The sequence below is a fragment of the Stegodyphus dumicola genome, chromosome 10, assembly GCF_044657685.1.
Source record: "Stegodyphus dumicola isolate Sdum_Otavi_A_Nest chromosome 10, ASM4465768v1".
NCBI lineage: Eukaryota > Metazoa > Arthropoda > Arachnida > Araneae > Eresidae > Stegodyphus > Stegodyphus dumicola.
In genome coordinates this window covers 58,675,326-58,699,450 of record NC_140777.1, presented here as the reverse complement: position 1 = coordinate 58,699,450, position 24,125 = coordinate 58,675,326, and the positions used below count along the sequence as shown (strand labels likewise).

The 24,125-nt window shown below is 35.2% G+C and overlaps 1 protein-coding gene across 1 annotated transcript in view; it reads left to right on the top strand.

Annotated features, from left to right (window-relative positions):
* Nucleotides 1-24,125, top strand: part of LOC118188232 (junctophilin-1-like) — a 162,151-nt gene that overhangs the window by 112,896 nt on the left and 25,130 nt on the right. The window contains exon 6 of the mRNA XM_085824957.1: nt 8,698-9,611. Coding sequence (XP_085681083.1) covers nt 8,698-9,611 — 914 coding nt within the window. The remainder of the gene's footprint in view (nt 1-8,697; nt 9,612-24,125) is intronic.

Below are 24,125 nucleotides of genomic sequence, written 5' to 3'. Positions count from 1 at the left end.
TTCTCCCTGCGCCGCTAATACTGTTGTATTATCCGCATTATATATGCGGTATTTGCGAAAATACTTTCTAAAAAAGACTTCTGCCACACAGGAACACTGCGCGCCGGTATCCAGGAGTGCGGTGGCCGGGATATTATTTACCAAGACTTCAATCTTCGGAAGAGTTAAATTTTTCACCATTACTGTATTTAACTTGTAGGAAGAGGGGTTTTCGTGGCCTTCGGATTTCCGCACCCTCTCGTCAGCAGAAATCCGTTTTAGTTTAAATTATTTTTTCTTTCGGTGCTTTCCTTCTTTCTCCACTGGCCTTGAGACTTTTTTCCTGGGTTGCTATTGAACTATCGACGTTCGCCGGCTGTTTTTGAATGCTCGGGTTTCCTTGCCCACTGATTCGCTTTTTCTCCGTAGCCATGTGCTTGAGTTTGCTGTAGTCTTGGCGTACCAAATTGGTTTCGCTGTTGATATTGGCGTCTTCTTTCGACGTCCGCCGTTCTTCTACTTTCAAACTGGATTGCTAGCTCAAATAATTTTTCCAGTGTAGTCGGATTTCTCAATTCAATAAAGTCTTGCACTTGGGGTAGTAACCTCGGCAAAATCACTTGAATTATTTCAGGATCCGGACGGTTTCCATACAAGAGCTTGAAAACGGGAATTTTTCTTAAAATAAAACTCGAGAGGTTTTCCATTCTTTGTTGATATATACTGAAAAGTTCTGTTTCTAATTTCGCACGATCCCTTACAACAGGGAAGGCTTTTAGTAGGGCAGTCTTGAAATTTTCGTAGGTATAGGTGGGACTTCCTGCTTGACCCAAGAGACTTCTGCCGATACATTTGAACCAGTTAAGCGCTTGGCCCCTCAAAGCGCTGGTAGCTAAGGTAACTTTTTGAAACTCGTGCACGGGGTAGAGCATGAAGTGGTCATCCAATTTTTCCAAAAAACTGGTTACCTGTGAGTTTCCATTAAACGTTGCTTCTGGTTTCATCGAAGCGCGCATGGTCTGGACAATATACCCAAATCCTTCCAGGGCGGCAGCTGGCATTTCTGGATTCTGAGCTGTTTCTGCAGGCAGCACAGGTTCTTCTTGAAACTCGGCCATGGTTATTCTTCGTCGGGCGCCACTATCAGGTTCAATGTTTCTTCTAACCTTCTTCGGAAACATACAATGACCTGACTAGAACAGAGAGCTTACTAAAGCTATGTTCACTAATTGTAGTAAGTAGACAGGATACAGACGAAGGGTATACAAAACCCTTTATTTTTTTCTTTATATACAATGACTTCCGTACTTCGGAATACAATGACCCTCCACTCGGGGTCTAACTTAAAAGATATCAAAATAAAACTAAACTCTAATTTAACTTTAGAATAAGATTGGCCTTATAATAACAGGAAGCGTATGTAGCACAGAGACTGTGAACACTACAATACGTTTAATTTATCAAGAGGATTAAAACCGCTGGCCTGGAAGGCAAAGTAGCAACTGCGTAACTTCTAAGGTAAGCGGCCTGCTTCGAACTCACGGCTTCCTCTCTTCTGCTTGGCAAAAAGGCCACACTTAAATACTTGGCGTTCGCCAGACAACTTTGCATAAACTCCTTCACGCTTATAATTCTGGCCGGAAGTAGAAAATAAGAAGTGATAGTAAAGATTTAAAATAAAATAAACGTTAGTAAAACTTAAGATCCTTACAAAGTTCTCTTAGAATAAAATTCTGCATTGGTTATTATTATAGAACATCTTTTTCATATAGACTGCAATAAAAAGTGTTGAATTTTATTTACGTACACAATTGGTGTAAATATTTTTCTCATATGCATAGTTTTATGTAAAGATAGCATTTGGGCTCAGATGTTTATCACATATTTCTTTCTTCATTTTATTTAGCACTTATTAATTATTATTTCACATGGATGTTTTTACGGACTATCCAACATGTCTTTGTGTTTATTTCAAATTCTTTCAACCAGGTAGTGAAATCTTCACAATTTCTTATATTTGATCTAACTTCGCAATGAAAATTTTCCGAAGAAATCGAAGGTGGTTTAATTATTTTGTACAGAAACCTGCGTGGCAAAATATTTTCAACCATCTTGCTTAAATCTTAAAGCACGTGAAAGGTCATGTGACATGACAGAAATATTACTAGATGCCCATTGGTCCATCCTAGAAGCCACTCCCTCGGTGACTACACAGATGTGCATTTGTGAAATATGCCTCCCTGAAATAACACGAAGATTTGAGTTGAGGTGCAAAGCTGGAAACTAAAAATGATGAAAATATTTTCATAGCATATGAATTTTATGTGAACACTGCACACTTCAATACTTACTTTCAAAAATATGATCCATAAAAATAACGAAATTGTATTTTTTAGACGAAACATTATTTCTGTAGTAAAAAAAAAAAAGACAAGACAAGAAAAAGGAACGGCCAACAGGTATCTACCCCATTTGAGCGGGTACTTCCTTGATCGCTGTTAATTTAACGTGAGATTTGCCAAAACTGTGCTCATTTATGCAAGAATTATTTTCATTCTTTTTTCTAAAATAAATTTGATTCCCCCCACTTCAACTATAAATATATCAGAATAATTATTATATTAGAATTCATCGTAATGAAAATTATACAAATGAACTATAACAATTAAATGATTATAATAACAATTATTATACAATGATAGTTATTTATTGTACTTTATCACACAGTTCTGTATATATAACAAAATTAAACTTTGAAAACACTCATACGTATTTTTACTAATGTGTATATAAATACACAAATGCACAAAATTAAACACTACATTTAATCAAATAGTTAAAATACAAATGATGATCAACATATTATATTAGATTACTTGAAAGTGATTTTTTGCCTTCTTAAATCTGTGCTCTTTTAGCGCAATGAGAAAAATAGTTAGCGAAAAAATAACAACGGAAATGCCCTACTACATAATTCTCGTACATCCACCCTATTTCGTCAATAAATCGGTTAGAATGACGCATGAGTGATTGTGCTCATAGTCGCGGCCCACGCGGTGAAACTGTAATTCTCGTAATTAAATCAAACTACTAGTCATCTTCACAACATTAACAAATTTTATATTCAACCACAAAACAAGATACAAAAAGCATGCGTGCTCGAAGTACACGCGGCACAGAGCGGAAACACAATTGAGATACAGTTACAATTACATACTTACAGTTTCTTCACAGTTAAGGGTACAGTTGTAGTTACATGAAATAATTCAGTTAAATAAAGAGTTAGAAAGTAAGCAATAGTTCAAAACTCCAGTTACGGTTAAACCACTTTAAACTTAAAAAGGAAATTTAATGTGCTATATCAGCCATCTCAGTAGGCAAATATGAACGACATATGCCAGACATTCTATTTCATATTTAAATCGAAATATTTTGTTGTGAGTATGTATTTCTATTTTAAAAAAATAACGTGCTTTACTGAGCGTATTGAATCCTATGCGTTCATTGGGATACCCTTAGGTTTTACTCTAAAACAGTTCTTAGGGAAATAGCTTTGCATTTTTGGTTTTTGTTCATGGAATTAAGTGAGGGAAGGAATTCTTCATCTAGCAGCGAGTCTAGAGAAGAACAATGTTTACAATGCAACAAGAGGGCGCTTCGGCAAGTGGAAGGCAGCCAAATTGCCGTGTGATCAAAATAAGTTCTTTCGGGTTCGCTTACTGTTTTTAACATTCAGTCGGCAAGTAGATTGAGGAATTCGGTTGCTTCGAAGCCGGAAGGTCGAGAAAATTTCAAAGTGAGTACACCTGTTTCTCAATTCTATCTGAAAATAGTTTTAAAACTTATCGAATTTTTGAATGGGAATATTCTTCGTATTGTAGAGAAATTTGAAGTTGTTATGTAGTCGGGGCAGTAAAGTTGCAGCATTAAGTTTACTGCTGCTGTAAATTCTCAAAAGTATTCGAAACTAAGTGAATTTAAACAAAATGGCGCCTCCGGGTGGCCAGAAGTTTAAATAAATCTTAACTGGAAAGCTCGAAACAAATCTAAATCTGTATTTAAACCAGTTAAATCGTTTGCACTAAAAAAGAAAATATCGAAATTTGTTGTTGCCATTTTATATCTTTTGTTTTGTAGATACTTAAATTTTCAAATTAAAAAATATTCAGTATTGTCATTTATGCAAAAATAGGTGATACAGCCAGTATAATAGACCCGTAATAAAATCTGATCAAAGGAGAAACACAAAAAATACTTTTAAATATATATTACTATTTGGAAAAAAGTTTAAAAAAATAAAAAATAAATATATGAAGGCGTCTGCAATCCAAAAGTCTGCAATCCAAAGTCGAATTGATTATTCAGAAAAGGAATTTGAAAATCAATTAAAACAGTGAAAAATATCTCTTCGCTTGCATGTTAAAAGAACGTAATGCTTAAAACCATCTACTATTAAATAATGAAAATTTGTTTGTCTGTTCCTCACACTGCGGGAAAACGACTCCAACAGATCTCAATTTTGAACACGGGTAATCTTCTAATCGAACATGTGCACCTCGAGGCCAGAATTTTAAATTTCTAATTTTTTTTTTTTTTTTTTTTTTTTTTTGTATATATCACATTCTGCACAAATTTAGTAAATTTTGATAATAAACTCAGAGATCTGAAATCGACGAGTGGCAGTACTGTTCGAATAAAATACTTCGCGCGAGACCGTTGCCATTCGACAAACTGTCCGTCCATGTCGCCATTCAGATCAGCGTAAGATATTTAACCTTTTGATTTACTCTGTTTGATATTCAGTAACAATCCAAGTGATTTAAAAGCAATAAACGCAGTTCTTAAGAATGTTTTTTCTACTTTTAACATGATTGATTTAAATAAAAATACATTTTTTTTCACGACATATCTAATTAGAAATAGTAAATATTTTTATAGAATGACATTAGCTGCACTCATTAAAATCCTTAAATATTAAAATTTTTTATACTATATTTCTTTTTTATGATAATTAAAAGACGGTTGGCTGCGCATGCGGCTATTTAAATAAAAATGTAGACTTAGATTGGCATCGATTTTAAATGAAACTATTGATTTCGAGGATGAACAAACATAACTGCCGTTTTTCCAGGTGTAAAAAATTTTTGTTTCTCAAGAAGAGAGTTAATATTGTCAGAATTGAGTTTTAATTAATATTGATTTATGGCAAATGTTGCCGCTCCGATGTATTTAAGATCCATAATTCTCAAGCGCCTTCGCATGCGATCAGTTCTTAATGTATTGCCATGCGGGATAGCTCAAGTTCTTTAATTTAACATTTAATTAAAAAAGTCGGTTATTAATTAGAAGATTTAAAAGTAATGAAAACAACTGTTAAAAACATAAACCTTTGTTTTACTTTTTAATAATTTACTTGATTGATATAAATTAAAATAAACTTAATTTATAATGTATCCGTTTTATATTGTATATCGGGTCTTAACAAAAGTTTTCCGCCACCGAAAATGTCCTCTGCGCAAATAGTTCGCGTTGGCATGTTTAATCATATTTTATCAAACGATTTTTAGCATTTGAAAGAAAGATACTTGCTTTAGAACACTATATTGTGAAAAAAATATCGTAAACATTAAGTAGAAGGCTTCCGAAATGGAACTATCATGCTACCACATTAGAATCATCATTTACTTTCAGTTCTGTTGCTAAAAATCACCAAATCATGTGTATAGCTTTAAGTACTAGTGTTGTACCATATGACACTTGAAGATTTGGTATCGAAAGTTCAAAAACAAGGACTACGACATTCAAGAAGCAGAGCACTCTGGCTAGCCTACTGATGTTGATGAGGCCCTCCTGCGAGAACATGTGGAAGAAGATCAATATGCTACCACTCGAGAGCTAGCTAAGGAGTTAGACGTTAGTGCCATGTCCATCAATCACGCATCGTATAAACTTGACATACAAGTTCAATAGTTTGGTGCCGCATGAGCTGACTCCAGCACAGTGGCGGCTCGTGGCTAAAATTAGTGGGGGTGCTATTCCAAAAAAATTTAACCTTTGTTTTAAAATTGTCTGAACGGAAACAAACATGTATAAAAAGAAAATTTATTTTGAAACATCAGGAAATCTTACAATAAAAGCATTTCATAATTACTTTAACCAAAATTTTTACAGTTCACTCTTTGTCTATTCATTTAAAAATGAAATCCATTCTTCTTGTTTTACTTTGCGCGAAACAATCAATAATTTTCTCCTTGATCTCTGGATTTCAACTGAAGAAATTTTTCTTTATTGAAAGCAATGCAAGCACATTTAATCTTTCCGAATTCTAGTGCTTCTTAGAACAGTTTTCATTCTTTTCAATGTTGAAAAGCAGCGTTCTGCCTCTGATGTAGTCATGGGAACTCTCAAGAGAATTTTTATCAGTTTCGTAATTCCACTAAGAACATCATCTAGATTATTTTCGAAGATAAATTTCAGTAGCTCATTTAATTTGTAGTATTCATGGATATCAGACCTACAAAAGAATACTTTTAGTTCAGTTTCAAGCTTTCCTTTGTCAATCATTGGATATGCTTCAGCGGTCAGTACTATTTCTTCTGCAGAATGTTCATTCCTAAAACTAGCGAAGCATTTCTTGTTTAACAATTTAGAAGCTGCTAAGTGTTTAGTGGAAGAATATATCTGCATTATATCAATGCATAGTATAAAGTTAAAGACTGAAGGGCACACTATATTAAATAACTATATTTCCTTCTATTCTTCTGCCATCGGTGTCTTTGGAAAATTCTCACAGTACTTTGGGTTCCTTAATTCTAAGATAGCAGTTTTGGAATTTGTTATATATTCGTTAACTTTAAACACACTAATTTCTCTGAATTGCATTTGATTGTATATTCTTTCAACATGAGGCATCTGATAAAAAAGCTCTAACCAAAATTTGAAATTATCATCATTTAGATATTTTAAAATTCCTATTGCTTTTGCAATAGGAACAGTTGTTTCATTTGTTGTTGTTCTGCATTTGATGTTGATTGAATTTCACTAAGGCAATTTTTTAAAAGGTTGCAAATTTTCATGAACTCTGGTTATGGTCCGTATGATGAAGTTCCACCTTGTAGAGGAATACCACTTGCGCGGAGTAAAAAAGAAATCACTTTTCGAACAACATGCCAGAATTTCGGCACTGCAAGAGCGACAGTGCTCTTCTCGCTGCCCGGCTCGCGTGCTGCTTTCTGTGTGCGCATGCGCAGCCAAATACCATATCGCTGGAACTGTGAAGCTCGCAGTTCCGAAGACTTTCGTACCTTTTTGACAAAGTGGGGGATGGCTACTGACATAAAGCTTAAGGATTATATATTGTAAAAGTATAAAGAAAGACTTAAAGACTGAAGGGCACACTATATTAAATATTAAAAATAATAATAAGTGGAAATTGGGGGTGCTGCAGTTCCACAGTGCTTATTACGAGTCGCCACTGCTCCAGCAGATAAGAGCAGACGTATTCGGGCCTACACTAATCTACTCGAATATAAACGCAAGGGCAAAATAATGGATCGATCGTCACTCGTGATGAAAAGTGGATTTATTTCAACAACACAAGCAAAAAGGAGCTGGTCTGTTCCCGGCAGCGTCGCAAAGCGTAATTTGACTAGCAAAGAGATCATGCTTTGTATCTGGTGGTATTATCAACAAAGGCTATCTGGAAAAAGGAAGAAGGTCTCGCTGTACATCTCGACAGTAAGGTGTACAGCGAGATGCTATCCCGTGTTGACGCAGCTTTCAAGGAAAAACGTCGAACTGAGTTCCGGTACAAAAAGGAAATGTTTCATGAAGATAATGCAAGACCGCATGTGTTTGCGTTCACCGGCTGGACTCTGTGCGGACTCGAATGGGATCTTTCGCCATACCCACCAACTATAGTCCCGGCATCGCTCCTTTTTTCACATCTGCAGCAACTAAATCTTACTGGTGCTATCTTCCCTTCTGCACAGGATGTCTGAAGTGAAGTTGTTCTGTTTTTGGACTCGCGACCACAAAAATTCTGGGCCGAAGGCTCTGAAAAATTACCAAACCTTTGGCTGAAAATCATAGATTTGGGTGCTAATTACTACCCGCACTAAAATTATTACTTTCGTGTTGTTTTCCTAACTTTAAAAAAGACTTTTTCTGGCGTAAAACATTCGTTACAACCGGATATTTATATATAGTGACCATACTTCCAAAACTTCTTTATGAATATTAATGTTTTCGCTGCCGTATAAAATTTTTATAACGACTGTGCACCTACCAACGTAGATCCCCAATTGTACCTATTGTGTTTTACTTTCCTTCCACCAGTAACCGAGAAGTAAAGTCTCTGAACACTGGTAGTTCGGATCCAATTCCAGGCGAATGAGCTATTCGTTCGAATGAGCAAAGGCGTTTTTCTGATTTACCGCATCTATAATTATGTCTTCAAAGTAAGTATTGTATTTGCACCAAATACATACTGAAATGTATTCGCAGGATGTATAAATTTGCTTCAGAAACCGCAAGTTTGAGACCACTGCTATAATTAACATCCCTTCGAGACTGTTGTTTTGGCAGAATACCAGCCACGGTTGTCAAACTACAATCATACTTTCGAGAATAGGTTAATAGTAGAACTATGACTTCTGTCAATGATAATGATTTTTTAAATATCTGTTATGTTGATTTACTGACTAATTTCATTTTCAGGCACAGGATTTTTGAAAAGAAAATTCCCTTCTAGTCAAGAATCATCAGATTTTGGACATTACCACACTGGTGAGGACTTTTCCCAGCAAACATTTCACTTTGGAAATCCAGAAACCGTCGGATCTTCGAGGGATCCTTTTCCACAGAAGGCTGAGTTCGACGACGTCCATCTAAGCCTCCCTCCGGAGCCCAGCATCCCTCCCGCTCAGTCTGCTCTTCTCGACATCTTCCGGAACAACCCCGACCGTCGGCCATCGGCAGCCGGATTCCTCAGGCGTCCATCCGCTGCGAACTTCAGACGTCCATCCGTTGTTGTTGAACACAAACTCGTTCCTTCTTCTTTCGAGCAGCGCTCAGAACCTATTCCAAACAACCCGACAGGAGACAGGTACCACTACCCGCTGACTGCACAGCAAGTCGTCGACGAACACTTTCGTCACTACTACGAGACCAACCCCAACCAAAGCCCGACGCCCAAGCGAGCCGCCAAAAAGCCGGGCATCGATTTGTCGGAATTGTCCAGAATATACGGTATACCCCTTACCCCTCCCAAGATGGAGGATGAAGAAGGTACACCTTTTCTTCCCCAGAGGCGTTCCACCTTGCCCACAGTTCTCGACCAAGTGGATCAAGATGGGATGAGTGGTCTTGGAGACGGGATGGTGAGGACGGGATCCTTGTACAGCGCCACACGCAAAATGGAAGCGTCTTCCAAGAACAGTTCCATAGCCAGTGCTAGAAAAAATAGCCTACCCGACATTAGCAACATTGGAAGCTCGGAACCCAGAGTTTTGACGAGGGAAACTATAGCAGTCTTGAGCAGCCAAAGGCGAGAGGCAATCCGCAGACAGCAGGAAGAGGCAGAACGACTCAGAGCAAATCCTCTACTTTATCTAGTCAGTCCAGAAGTGTGGGTAAGTTCATCTCTAATTATTACTTAACTCTTTCGACGCAACATTAATAAAATAAGGTGTCCAAAAATGTTTAGGCTGACTTTAAAGCATGATAACTCATGACTGTGCTCAGATAACGAAGAACATAGGCATGGATGGGATTATCGGGAATTTGGGGAAATTTCCCGAGACGCCTATTGCTGTAGGTTTGTCTTGTCACTAAAGAAGCATGTACCCTTATACAAGTCAGCAATTGTTACACCTGACAAAAGCCACCATACAGGTGGCCGCACCTCGACAAAAGGTACCTTCTCCAAGTTATAGATTAAACTTTATAATGGTGGCAGTACCTTTATGAGAGGATTTCATCAGATTGGGGGGTGTTATGCTAGGGCTTTATGCTAGGGCATCATTGGGCAACAGGGAACCACTTGTATAAAGGTGCCCTCATCATTATGATGGAGATTTTGCCAAGACAGCAACTATCCTAAAGCTACGCCATTGTAATGGAAGTCGCTTTCTTGAAGTTCTAAACTGAACTTCATAAGGGTGCGAACACCTTTATGCACGTCAATGCCTACTCACTTAAATAAAAATCCGACCATGTATCTCCCGGTATCTTGATGAAGGTTGCATTATTCATGGCGTAAACTGAACTTCATAAGGATACTGAGCACCTCTTATGCCTTGATGAATAATGGTGGACTTTCATCAAAAGATGACGGCACCTTTATTCAAGTCAGCAACTGTTCTCATAGATCTTAAAGGAAACATACTGGAATCTTCACGAAGGTTGCATTTTTCGTGCCGTAAAATAAAGGAAGCTGGGACGATTTATGTCTTAATACTAAGAAATACTTGCTCCTTTGTCAACAATGGCCGTCTTGCTGCAAATTGACCTCGTTGCTGAGATCATCCCCATTCCCCTTTAATGGAATATCAAACGAATAATTTTGCCATTGTTTATAATCTGTCGAAGATGCTTAGTAAACTTCCACATGCACATTCCTGATAGCACGCAAAATATCCAGTGGGTTTTCAGTTTCACGCCATACACTTTTCCTGACAGCCTGCCCCTAGTCTTTGGGGGTATATTAAATGTATTGTGTATCACACAATAGCTTCTGATGGCTTCTTGCGACAGCTCAATACAGAAGACATTCTCAGAATGACATCAAATATAGAGGAATATATGGCGTGGAATTGAATATATTGGCAGATTTCTTTTGTGCTGCCCGGGATGCACATATGGAAGTTTATTAAATGTTTTCAATATGATTACAAATTTATATATTTATTGAGAATTGAAAGACCACTATTTTACATTTTGTCAAATGGCAACAGTCTGGCGTGCCGAAAATAAAAATTTTTTATTTCGAATACTGCTCGCTTTAAAATAGTAGAGTTTTTAATAAAAAAATCGTTAAATTCCTGCAAAATAATTCAAAAACAAACTCAAAATTCAAGATTTCTAGCTTCGAGGTGCCCGTGTTCGAGGGGAGGAGCGATGTATATACGAAATTTGGAAGGTCTAGGTTCTGCCCTTTTTCCGCAATGCCAAAACATGCATACATACGGATTCTTCATTACTTAATAGCAGAGAATACCACACATGTTATGAAACGTAGTAAGTCTTGTCAGTGAGAAAAAATGCAGTCTGGCATTAACCGTTAATGACGCTGCTGTTTACATTAAATACATGAAACAAGACGTTTTAAAATTTAATTTACAACTCATTATTATTATCTTAAAATATGATATAGTGATTTCTAATGATTATTTACGGCTAAAAGATTTTGAGAATTCTACATTTTGAAAGCAAAAATAAAAGCTTTTGAGGATTTGGCTGTTATTAACTCTGGATTAAAAAAACAATGTTTTAAAGAACTATGAAAATACAGATTTCATATACGATCATTCCTATGGATTCCATAATCTGTATATATACAAGTATACATATATATATATAGAAAGAACATCTGTTTGTGTGTTTGTTCGCGATTAATTCAGTCACTACTATAGGTATCGTCACCAAACTTTCTGCAATCTTTTTCTGGGTCCCGGAAAAGTTGAAATTCCCTTTAAAAAAAAAAAAAAAAAAAAAAAAAAAAAAAAAAAAAAACAGAGAAATTAATTAACTACTCTGAAAACGCTAATTTTCATCCTCGTTTTTCCGGGTGGCAACAGTCTCCCACGCTAATAAAAATCTGCTTTATTTCGAAGTGTGTTGCCACCGTTCGCTTTCAGATGTAAAGTTAATGTAGAGTAGTTTCAAATTTTAACAAAAAATTTCTAAGTTTTACAATGAAATAAAAATAGAATTGGCAAACATTGAATACGTTATTCGGGATTCCAGAAATTCATGGGAAGCCATTTCGACTGTTCTCATTTTCGTACGACTTTAGTCAGCCGAGATATTAATTAAAAACTCTGAAAATACTAATTTTTGCACTCATTTTTTCGAGTGGAACAGTATCGCGCGTTCGAGATAAAAATGCTTTATTTCGAAAAGTGTTACGAAAGTTTCGAAAGTGTTCGAAAGTTTACTACTGCTCGCTCTCAAATCGTAAGAGTTAAATTTGTAAGTTTTACAAAATCTATCTATTTATCGATATTCGATATATATAAATCTATATATATCGATATATATAAATCTATATATTTATCGATTTCTTATTGGTTTATATGGATTATGTATAGTTCTTTTATAGTTTCTTTTTATTGATATGCATATTCGTGTAGGGGAAGTTTCTGTAGAAAGGATTTCTAAAATACATTGGTTTCTAGATTTGTTTTATTATTTTATAAAAAATTAATTTAAAAAAAATTTAATTTTTTAAGAAAAAGTTTAATTCTTGACTATACTTGCTTGTTTCTCAAAAGACTTAATTAGTATTTTCCTCTTTGAACTTTAATTCTTAAATGTTAATAATTAAATGTTAATTTCTAAGGGTACCACTTTATTGGAATTACTTTTGGTTTTGACTTTTACCCTTGCCTGCATGAATGACGAAACACGAATTGAATGATTGGAGAGTTAGGTTTGGAGGCAACTTCCCCTTGATAAGTCTGTCTCCTGCCTACTCTACGATCATTCACATATGCATTTAAAAAAAAAATGTTTAATTTAATTTTAATTTGTAGATTTATTTTCATGGATAGATTTTGCACTTGATTTGCTTATGCTTCTTAATTTAAATGATTTTGTAGATTAGTTCGAGAATTAAATCTTTTACATGTTTGCATATTTTTAAATTATTTTAAATTACTTTGGCTTTTTTCCTTTTTTTAGAATTTAAATTTGCTTTTTTACCTTTTTACTTTTATACGTATTTGTTAAGAATTTAAATTTGTTTAAATTTATATTTATCGATATATATATATATAAAGAAGAATTCCTGTTTGTCTGTCTGTTTGTTCGCGTTATTTATTTTCTGATCAATTACGATCAATTTATTGCTACATTTAATCGATTAAAATTGAATATAGGTGAAATATTGGATGGAACTTGAGCTTTTACGCCCATTTGATTAGCAAATATTAAACACTGCTTGCCATTGTTGCTGATATAATGAGAGAGAATTAGTTCATTTTTCTATCGAAATTTTTTATGTGGGTTTCCCTATCGATCAAACTGAAAAATGTAAGACTATGAATCATATTTTTTGCATCGTTTTAGAAAAGGATTACAGCGGTACAGTTCTCTCTGTTATTAGATACATTACTCTCAATTTAACTTAACTGGCATAGCGTGCTTCCCCTAGTTTTTAATAAAACTGATTAATTCTTTTACAAATTTCTAAAAATGAGGCATTCATCGAAGAGGAGAATATTAAGCCATATATAGAAAAAATTATTTTTTTACAACCATCTGCCCATCGGAGTTACTGTATATGGTATTAAAACAAAAGTTTTGTCTCTTTCTTATGGGCTTCTTTAAGGCTGAAATAATTGTTCTTTTCGGAATCTAAGATATTTCTTTTTGTCGGTTTTCCATGTTTTGCTCATAGTGTTTTCCGAAGTAACTTAAAATACACTAATTTTACGTTACATTCCCACCAAATATAATGAAAGGTTAAAAACAGAAAGGCTAAAATGGTAGGATTTTTGTTCACATCTGAAACATCTAAAAAAGGAAGAAACGAAATCCTGAAATGTCTCGATTTTTTGTGCCCGCCTCCTCAAGTCTGAACTGGGAAAACTCGTAATGAATCATCATGAACCTAAAAAAGGAGACTTCTTAAGGTACATAAAGAACAATTAGCCGAAAAAGAAGACCAATGTTTTGTTTTAATATAGTAACCCCATATAGCAGATGGTTGCAATAACTCCGTTTTCCTATATGGCTCAATATTCTTCTCTACGATAAAAGTCACATTTTTAAAAATTGGTAAAATAATCAAACTATTTTATTAAAATATGTGATAATAGTACTACTAATGATTTTCACAATCCTTAGTTATTACTTCCTTGCACGGAATAAAGGAAGTATTATAATCATGCAAAATTTCGGATTTCAGCAGATTTCCACCGACTTATCCATTTTGACTGTGCCCGAATCTATTTTTACCATCTTTTTGCTTGACGTCTATATGTACGGACATAATAAAGGTCTCTTTATTCCATAGCAGACTTCAAAGTGAATTTTTGTGACGTCCCTACGTACATACGGATTTATCTCACATAACTCATAAACTATTAGCCGTAGAACGTTGGAATTTTATATATGGCACAGCTATAATATCTAGTTCTGCACCTCTTTTTTGTTTCGCATTTGGCAACACCAAACTCTTGTATATATATATATATATTGCACTACTATGTAGTTTGTACTACAACAACGAATTCTTATTTTAATTTTGATTTATTTTAGATATTGTGTTAAACCTCTTATACAAGGTTGCAATTATTAATATTGTTTAGAAATTGTCTTGCTTTGATTCCAATCTCCAATTTACTTTTTTAATTTTAGATGCTTTAAGTTTAAACACACACACCTCCCTTATCCGACCTTTATTTTCGTAGTATATTCGTTTGTCGTGGTCATATACTCATATACTTCCAATTACAGAAGCATTTTAAATGACGAAAATATGCAGGTTTTGTAATGTCGCATTTAAAAAAGAATTAATGTTGGACAAATAACGAAATCTATCTTTTACTGCGGTCTTCCTATTCCTATAGTTATATTTGGGAAAGTTTTATATTCTTTATGAAAAAATAAAAGTACGAGAAGTTTGCTCCCGTACGATAAAAATTGATCAAGATATTTAATTTCAAAATTTGCAATTTTTTTATGTTATTTTCAACTTGTCTTGACGAATTGGTTAATTAATTTAGAATAATTTGGGGAAATAAATTTAATGAACTGCATATTCTATCAAAAGAGGCTGAAATGACACGATTTACAGTCATGTGCAAAAGTTTAAGACCAGTTGTTGAATTGTTACCGTGAAAGACCGAAATTGGAGAATGTCGGAGAATGTCAACATTCATCAAATACGTCGGTGAAAGATCGAATATTTCTTTGCATTCTTGTACATTCGGACCCTACCGGTGTATGTCGACAATTACCGATATGCTCTGATGTAGATCAAAAAGAGAGGAGTGTAGATCAAAAAGAGAGGAGTATATGTACACGCTGCCATTCCAAAAGGAAGTGTTCCACAAATAAATGCAGTTGTAAAAGCAAGGGCCTCTTGTGCAATTCAAAGTGTCATAATAGTTTAAGTTGTTGCAATAAATAAGATTTGAATCACATAATTTGGTAAGTTCATAACTTTTATTATTTTCCTTTCTCATTTTGAATGTACTGTGTATTTTAAGTTCTTATAGTCTTAAGTTCTTATTCTGAGTCTCAAGTGCGTTTTTTCGTGAATGAATTACGGAGAAGGAAATATAATATTCTTATATGTTCAACATTCACCATTAGTAGATGGTGAATGTCGACATTCACCGCTGTAAGTCAGAAATAAGAGTATTTGGGAAATATTTCGGACATACACCAAGTGACTATGTGAATGTTGACATTCACCGGTGAAAGTCGACATTCTCCAGATTTCGGTGTTTCACCGTAACAGAGTCATTAGGTTAATTGGAAGCAGAAAAAAGATGAAAAATATGCAACCGCCTTCGCCGGGAATCGAAGCACGGACCTCTGGAATACCGGCCCAGCGTGCTACCGTTACACCACGAAGGCACGCTCGGGAAGTGGGAGAAATACCTTATACAGTAACCGTTTTCCTGTATTTTAACAGATGGCACTGTTTTCGCTCGTGATTGCGTTATCTCATGTGTTGATTGCATCAAACGCTTTCTACTGCTATAAATATAACGTGGTCTCGTTTATCATTAATTCGTTATTGGATTTTGCGTACACAGTGCTGTAGTATAATTTTTGAAATGAGTAAAAAATCTTCACCTGCTGTTGAAAAATGGGCAAAAATAGTGACCCTGCATGACATTGGCTTTTCTGAACGTGAAATAAGTTTGAAGGTAAATGTCAGCAAGACAGGTGTGCATTAATCTATTAGAAAATTCAAAATTTCGGGAAATTATACGGATCTTAAGATAAGCGGCCTCCGAAGAAAAACTTGCGCACGAGATGAACGTGTGATAAGAAGGATGATCACTCGATGTCCAACAATCTCCTGCGATAAAATTAGAGCTGCTCTGGCTGCAAAGGATACCAACGTCAGAAGAAAACCTCGACTTGCTCAAAGTATGAAAAAGGAACGACTGACTTTCGCCAGATAATATCAGAATTGGACCGAACAACAGTGGAGTACAGTGTTATTTTCCGATGAGTCAAATGTGCAGCAATTTTCTGCACGTGCTAAATGTATTCGCCATGCATTTGGAAAAAGATATGATGACAGATATACGATTCTGACAGTGAAACACCCTCCAAGCCAGACGATATGGGGTGCAATGTCTGCGTCTGGTACTGCTGCTGTATATTTCCTGCCACCTAAAACCACGATGAACGGCAATCGGTATCTTAATTTGTTACGTGACAAGTTGAAGCTTCACTTGGATGCTCACCGATGTTCAATTTTCATGCATAATGAGGCTCCGTGTCACAGGGCAAGGAATATTAAGGACTATCTGAGGGCTACTCAAATCCAAATGCTTGATTGGCCAGGTAACAGCCCAGATTTGAATCCCATAGAGAATCTGTGGTGTATTGTGAAAAATAAAGTCGCGGTGAAGCTACCATCCAGTGTTACAGGACTTGTTGAAGCTATAAAGCATGTGTGGTATACAGAGATTTCTTAAGCTTTCTGCCAGTCTCTTTTTCACAGCATGCCGAAAAGGATTGCAGCAGTGATAAAAATAACGGAGGTCTGTCAAAATACTGAATATACATCAATAACCTTGTAAGTCTATTTTTTACATTTATGACATATGTTTTTGTTGCGGAATTCCAATAAATCTTTTTTTCCTTTAAATCTGATTTTTCCATGAGTGGTCTTAATCTTTTGCACACGACTGTAAAATAAAAGCCTCATATCTGGGAAAGCCAGAACTGGAGCATAACCTTCAGTTGACCATAAGATCACTAGTGTTTAGTTTTGTACTGTCAATTGCCCTGGTAAGGATTAGCCGGTTTGCGGATTATCCGTGGAGAGTGATGCCCACGCACGCACTTTCAAGGCTATGCATAACAGTATATTAAAAAAAAAAAAAAAAAAAAGCACCTGCAAGTCTCATCATGCTCTAGAAACTGCTGAACTACATCTTTAAGTTTTCAACGATTACCCCGTATAATTTGTTCTGCATGTGCACAGTCGGAAATATCATTTCGATTCATCAGTTGGATTTTGGGGGGTTGGGCTAGTTTGTTTCGAACATATTTTCGTGCATATTTTCTTCTTATTCTTTTAAAAATTAATTTAAAATTTGAGAACTAAAATGTAAATAAACACGCGACTAGTACTAAGCGCAAGAACGTTGCTGTAACAAGTGTTTTCTCCCTTCTTTCCGCCTGCTTTCGTGATGTAACTAGATAGCACGTCCGATACGTAATCGGGAGGTCGGGAGTCTCGGCGACAGCATTGCGGATTTTTTCCAGTTTTCTGATATCGAAAAACAAAACTTAATGACACTACATATTAAAAAAAATATATCAGTCGAAAGACTGGTACGCTAAAAATTTGAAACTGTAAAATTCTTCGAAAATGTCTGCCGGAAAAAATCGAGGCATGGCTAAAACGCGAGGAAATAAAGTGATTAAAATAATAAAGTTATTATAATAAGTAGCGAGGCTTTCCTTAGAAAGTCCCCAAAGAAGACATCCCTTTTCTTAATCAGATACTCCTCGCATTTAACATAACCTAATCGAATCTTTTCTACCAAGATGTCTAGTACTGTGTATTCACTATGTATTCTGTCATGTGTATTATGTAATCACTGCTTTGCCTTATACACTGAGTTCCTCTGTTTCGTAATTGCATCTTGTTTGATTACTAATATTAATAGAACATAACCTTACTACTGTATTTTTCTGTAACTGCATAGCTGTATGTGCGCATTCATTTCGTTTATGTAACTCTGGCCCACCAGCGGCCGAGCGGTAAAGTCGCGAAACACTAGTAGTTCGGTCTTGTGTAACGTGTATACGAGCTAGTTTCCCTTAAAATGGTTTTCCACGAAGGCAGTCTCTCCCCTTAGGCAGATAGCCTTCGAGGTTTTGCAGTAATCAGATAAACCAAACCACTTATGTAACTTATTTTTTATCTATTTTATTTGTTCGTGCGTTTATTTACTTATTTGTTTCTGTTGTATTTTGCTCAGCTGTTCTTTTTTACTATTAAAATTGTTAGATATTTGTTGAAATCTTATCCAGTCGCCTACTTCAATGGTCTTCAAGTCAAATTATATGCGTAGCGAATGCATGACCTGAAAGTAACTGACGGGCCAAATCCCTTTACCCCTTCCAAAAAAAAGTTTATATATTGAGATTGGCATCTGAAAGAAATTTCTGATAATTACACTGGGATAAACAGCTAAATAACTTATTTTCACCTTAAACTAAAAAGAAATGACAAAAGCTTTTCTAGTGGGACAAAACTTGGGAATAACTAATGACAACCTATTTTCTTTCTTTTCTTTGACACATACAAAAAAATTCATGCATTTGAATAGAAATAATAGCAAATTTCTTTATTTCTTACTACAATTCTCAGTTGCAATATTTCATGGTGTTTCGAATTTTTTAGTTTCTGTAACCTTAGAGTAAAATTACTAGAAATTATCTTCGTCGTTATGGATTGTAGGTGCTCATTGTTCTGGTTCGTTTTTTAGATTTATTAATTTTCAGTTGCGGAAAAACAAGACTGCTAACATATGAATGTACCCCCAAAAAGCGATTATTCTTATTTAAAAAAATTGTAACTGGAAGTATTTAACTTTTGACAAGTATGGAAAAAAGCTAACCAAATCTGTATCTTCAAATATTTGAATGAGATTTATATCAAAATGTAACAATATCATTGTAGACTTTTTAGGGGGTCTGTTTTTAATCGCGCTGAAAGTTGTAGCGTATTAATATATTCTCATTAATCAGTTATCTTATGTTAATTAGCTTTCCTGTCTTTCTCGCTGCCATTTTCCTACCAGAATGCTAATTTCTAGTTCGCGCGTATACAAATGAGGTATAAAGAGGTAAAATTCAAAGGAAGTTTTTAGATAGTTAAATCAGAGCATGTTCCGCCTGGCTGAAGACCACGTTTGCTATTTGATTCTGTTGAGAGCAGTTTATCTGTGGCGTTGCGTTATTCTCGGCCTTATGCTTGTCACCTCGACATTAGGTAGAAGCACGCTTGCGCGTTTTCTGTCTGTGTAGCCCTTCGGCTAACTTACATTTTGCTTAGCTAAATTTGAATTCATTAATTTTCTATTTACGACATAAATACTGGTTGCTTATGTAAGTGCCTTCTGTTAACTTTTATCTGAATTAAATAAAAGGGACTTTTACACCCTTCACCATCTCTTTTGCAATTTCCAAGACATAACGATATCTTGCTTGCATCTTAGGTAGAGTTCTCACAGTTTATGTTATCAAAGAGAACGAGACTGTATGAAATAATGTAAAACTGGACTCCAGATCAAGGAAGTCTTAAACGTTTCTTTAAATTCTTGTAATAATAATGTTAATTAATTTACAGAAAACATATTTGTGGACCGCATGAAAATTGAATCGCGTGTCGGAAGTTTGAGACCACTGGCCTCCTTTACCTTCCGCAGAAGGAGTGTGTATGCATTCTGCAAAGAGTGTTCTAAGCAAGTGCGTCCTAGGCATTGTATTACTGGTATTTACATCACCGATATGCTTAACGCCCCAATTATCGACCGTTCTTCTGTTGGCGAAAGAAAAGTACTTTTCTTGAAGCCGTGTAAAAGAAGGTTTATTGTTGTTAATTTAATTTAATTTTTTTTTTTCTTTTTTTTTTTTTTCATTTTTTAGAATAGCATTCAGTCACTTCAAAAACTATGAATTCATGTACAAAAATCTGACCGTCTCATTAGTTGATTTATGAAGTTTGGCAAATAGATAACCATAATTTATTGGTTTTAATGCAATCATATATTTACAGAAATATTAGAAAATGATACAGTATATTATCCTTTTAGAAAACTATTACATTAATTTTAGTTGATGGACGATTTATATGATGTACGACGTGTAAAATGGTTTACAACGTTAGTATTCAAACTGTGATTTGCGACTTCATATGGAGTAAACGAAAATTTATAAGGGGGTCTCAAGGTGGATAAAAATCTTTAAAAAAAGTCTGATTTGATGATATACGAGGGTTGGAACTTTAATAGTGGCAACTATTTATTTACAAGGAATACAAAAGTGATTCATGTCACCATGTTTTACAGTCCTTCAATATACTCGCCAGCATTGTGTACAACCCGTTTCCAACGATGAGGAAGTCGCAGAATACCTGAAGTCGCAGAATACCTGTAGCCGCGCCTGTTTTGTTGATAGTTTGAATGGACCGGTCTACTGCCGCAAGAATCTCAGGAACAGTTTGGAAGCGAGTGCCACGAAGTGGTTCCTTTATCTTAGGAATTAAGTCATAGATCTGAGGAGTATGGTGGATGGTAAAGCACTTCCCAGCCCCATCGCTTGAACAAATCAGTCACAGCTTGCGCTGCATGCGGCCGAGCGTTGTCATGCAAAATGAGAGGAGCGTTCTGCAGAAAGTGTCGCCGTTTTTTTCTCAAAGCTGGTCAGAGATTGTGCTCCAAAAATGAGCAGTAATACTGCGCAGTGACGGTCTTTAGTGGGGGAACGGTATGCGTTAGGATGACACCATCACAGTCGTACACGAGAATCACCATAACTTTCACATTGCTGGGGTTCTGACGAAATTTCGAACGTCGTGGTGACCCGTGATGACACCATTCGTTTGATTGGCGTTTCAGTTCTGGCTGGTACGATCGGGCCCAAGTCTCATCCAGCGTAATGATACGGCGTAAAAAAGCATCACCTTCGCGCTCCAGGTGGGTTCGCAAGCCTCTTGAAGCCCTTGATGACACTGTCGTGCTGTACGACCTCTGGCACATTCAATTTTTATCCAACATCGTTGTTCTTGTTTTGAAAACATTCTGACAACACTTACTTTAGACCGCGAGCTAATACAAGGATTCGTTCTTCGCATCACTCCGCATGCGCGTGACGTAGGCAGGACGAGTCTTTTTGCTGAGAGGTAAGGTAGGTATGTAGTTTACGTGTGGTATACGCGATATTCTTTGTTTTTGTTGCGTAGCGTTTTTTCAGCTGTGTTGCCACTATTAAAGTTCCAACCCTCGTATAAGTAAAGAGTCGACGCTCTGACTGGGGTCTTAAAATGTTTTCGGCGGTCATTTTCATTTTTATGGGGTCGTAATGCCCTAAAGTTTGAATACCATTGGTTTATAAAGTTCGGTAAATATGTAATTATAATATATATGTTTTTTATTTTCCCATTTATTTAAATCAGAGATTACTAACAATATTCTTGCATCGACCTTTTTTAAAATAATAGTTTTCTTCATCGATCTCTTTATAATTTTTTCCATAATGTATAGCGTGCAACGTTACCAAATACAAATAATTACGCATAAATAACCTAAAAACAGCAATTAGACTATGAACAAAAAATTTGAAAAAAATATTTATTAGACTTTATTAGTTTACTGTTTTTGGTATTATTATTATTATTGTTAGTATTTATTTTACAAACATGCACAAGTCATCAGACGCAAAATCAGATTCTGATTGTCGAAAGGCTCAATTTCATGAAATATGATGGCTGTGCTAGATGTTATTAATGCAGTATTTTTCAATATTTGGTCTAAATTTGCTTAATTTAATTCTTAAATCAACTTATTAAAAGTATTCAACCCGCATCTTGTTTTCCGGAGTAAGCTATTGATTTGTTTATAACGAATTTCCCATTAGATAAAAAATCTGATGTGTACACCACACGACTTCCTTGTACGGAATATTAAATTATACGCATTTTTTCTTGCATTTTATTTAAACTTATTAGACTGAATTAAACCTACTTCGCCGACAGCGCATAAACCACAATAGAATAAATGCATTCTTTAAAATTCACTTTGTTTACCATAGCGACACTCTGGCGCTAGGTTTACTTAACGGTATTATATTTCATTCATATTATAACTCAGAATGCACAAAATGTATATAATTTAAAGAATTATCTAATCGTTGCCACATGTTCTATTCAAATACTATAATAAGGCTAAAAAAATGTATAAAAGAAATTAAGCAAATAAAACAAAAAAGAAACAGTTTTTCACAGACGATTGAGTATTTCTCATTCAATTAATTCAGTTCTTACTTCACGAGAAGGCAAAAATACATAAAAACTCAAAATATCTATATTAAAAATTACGAAGTAAATATCAAACGCTTATTTCCTCGAAAAAATTCCAGAAAGAATTAAGCATGATTTAGTTGGCAATAATAAATGAATGCGTTATCTTTGTTGTTGCGAAGCTAAGTTTCTCTAGATTGGCAACAAATCCACTAGTCTCCTGTTTCAAATGTAAACATCAATGGCAGCCATTAAAAACAGGCTTAGCGGCAATTAAACAACTTTAAAATTGCTGATAATTCGAAAAATATTGCACACAGATTTACTAAAGGCATAAAATCCTTAACCAGAAGATAAAAACAATATAATTCAATCATTTTTAAAGAAAAAAAATGTACAATTTACAAACATATAAGAGTAAAGAAACTGAGATCACTGAGCCGGGTAATAGAGTGGATATATATATAAGTATATTTATATACGTTTGGTGCAGCCGATTGCAACCAAAATACGAGGTGCACATCTACATGTTATAGCAGTCCTATATACAAAATTTCAACGTTCTGAGGCTACTCGTTTTTGAGTTATGCGAGATACGTACGTACATACGTTCGTACAGACGCCACGAAAAATTCTCTTCAGAATTCATTTTAAAGCAGTTTTATAATTTTTTTGAAGGAAAAGAGTATTTTATTCTGTCCTTACGTACAGATATCAGGCAAAAACATCGTTAAATTGCATTCGATAGCGGTCAAAATGGATATTTTCGTTGAAATATGCTGCCTGAAACTTTTCGCGATTACAATACTTCCTTTTTACTTCGTACAAGGAAGTAAAAAGAGGAGAAGGGCAATAACATTAAATCCGGTAACAACTTTTTAGGATGTCTTTTAAATTCCAAAACTTAACTTACCCATATATTTTGAATAAGACTTGATTTATTTATATGATAAAGCTTTTTATCAATTAAGAATTAACTACCAATTTTATTAATATTTTTAATCAGCGGGATCTTGATTATGCCAGTGCAAATTTGGCTAAATTCGTCCCCTTTATCGTCATAGATCGCCTTGACATTTCATACCGACCCCATTGGGAATCCCTGATTTAAACCTTGTAAAGAGATAATCCGGCATATTTTGACTTAGAGAAGATACTTTGAAACAGGGGTTCCCCACGGCATCTCTGGAGGTCGATGAAATTTTAAAGGTGGTCAGTCAAAATTTGTCATTTGGTCGGCATAATGAAGATCCCATTAATTACAAAAATCGATAATTAATTGCTTATTGGTATAAAGTTATATGTAACAAGTAAGAAATCATATAAAGTAAATATAAAGAAAAACACAAATATTACTTAATATCTTTTAAAGAACAATAATATTTAAAAAAATATATTAACTTTCGTGCAGTATAAAAAGTAAAAGCTAGGTACAACGTAAACACAACAACCCGCCCTTTTTTTCCTTACGGCTTCGATAGTCAGTCGACTGTTTATTTGTGGGAAAAAATATGAATAAAATTTGTAATAAGTTGTAGAGACATTAGGTATTTTTTGGAAACGCTGGAGAGAGGAAAAATTAGCAACCGCATTCGCCGAGAATCGAACCATAGACCCCTGGAATATTGGCCCAGCGTGCAGAACCACTACACCACGAAGACACGCTAAGAAGGCGGGAGAAATACTTTATAAAGTT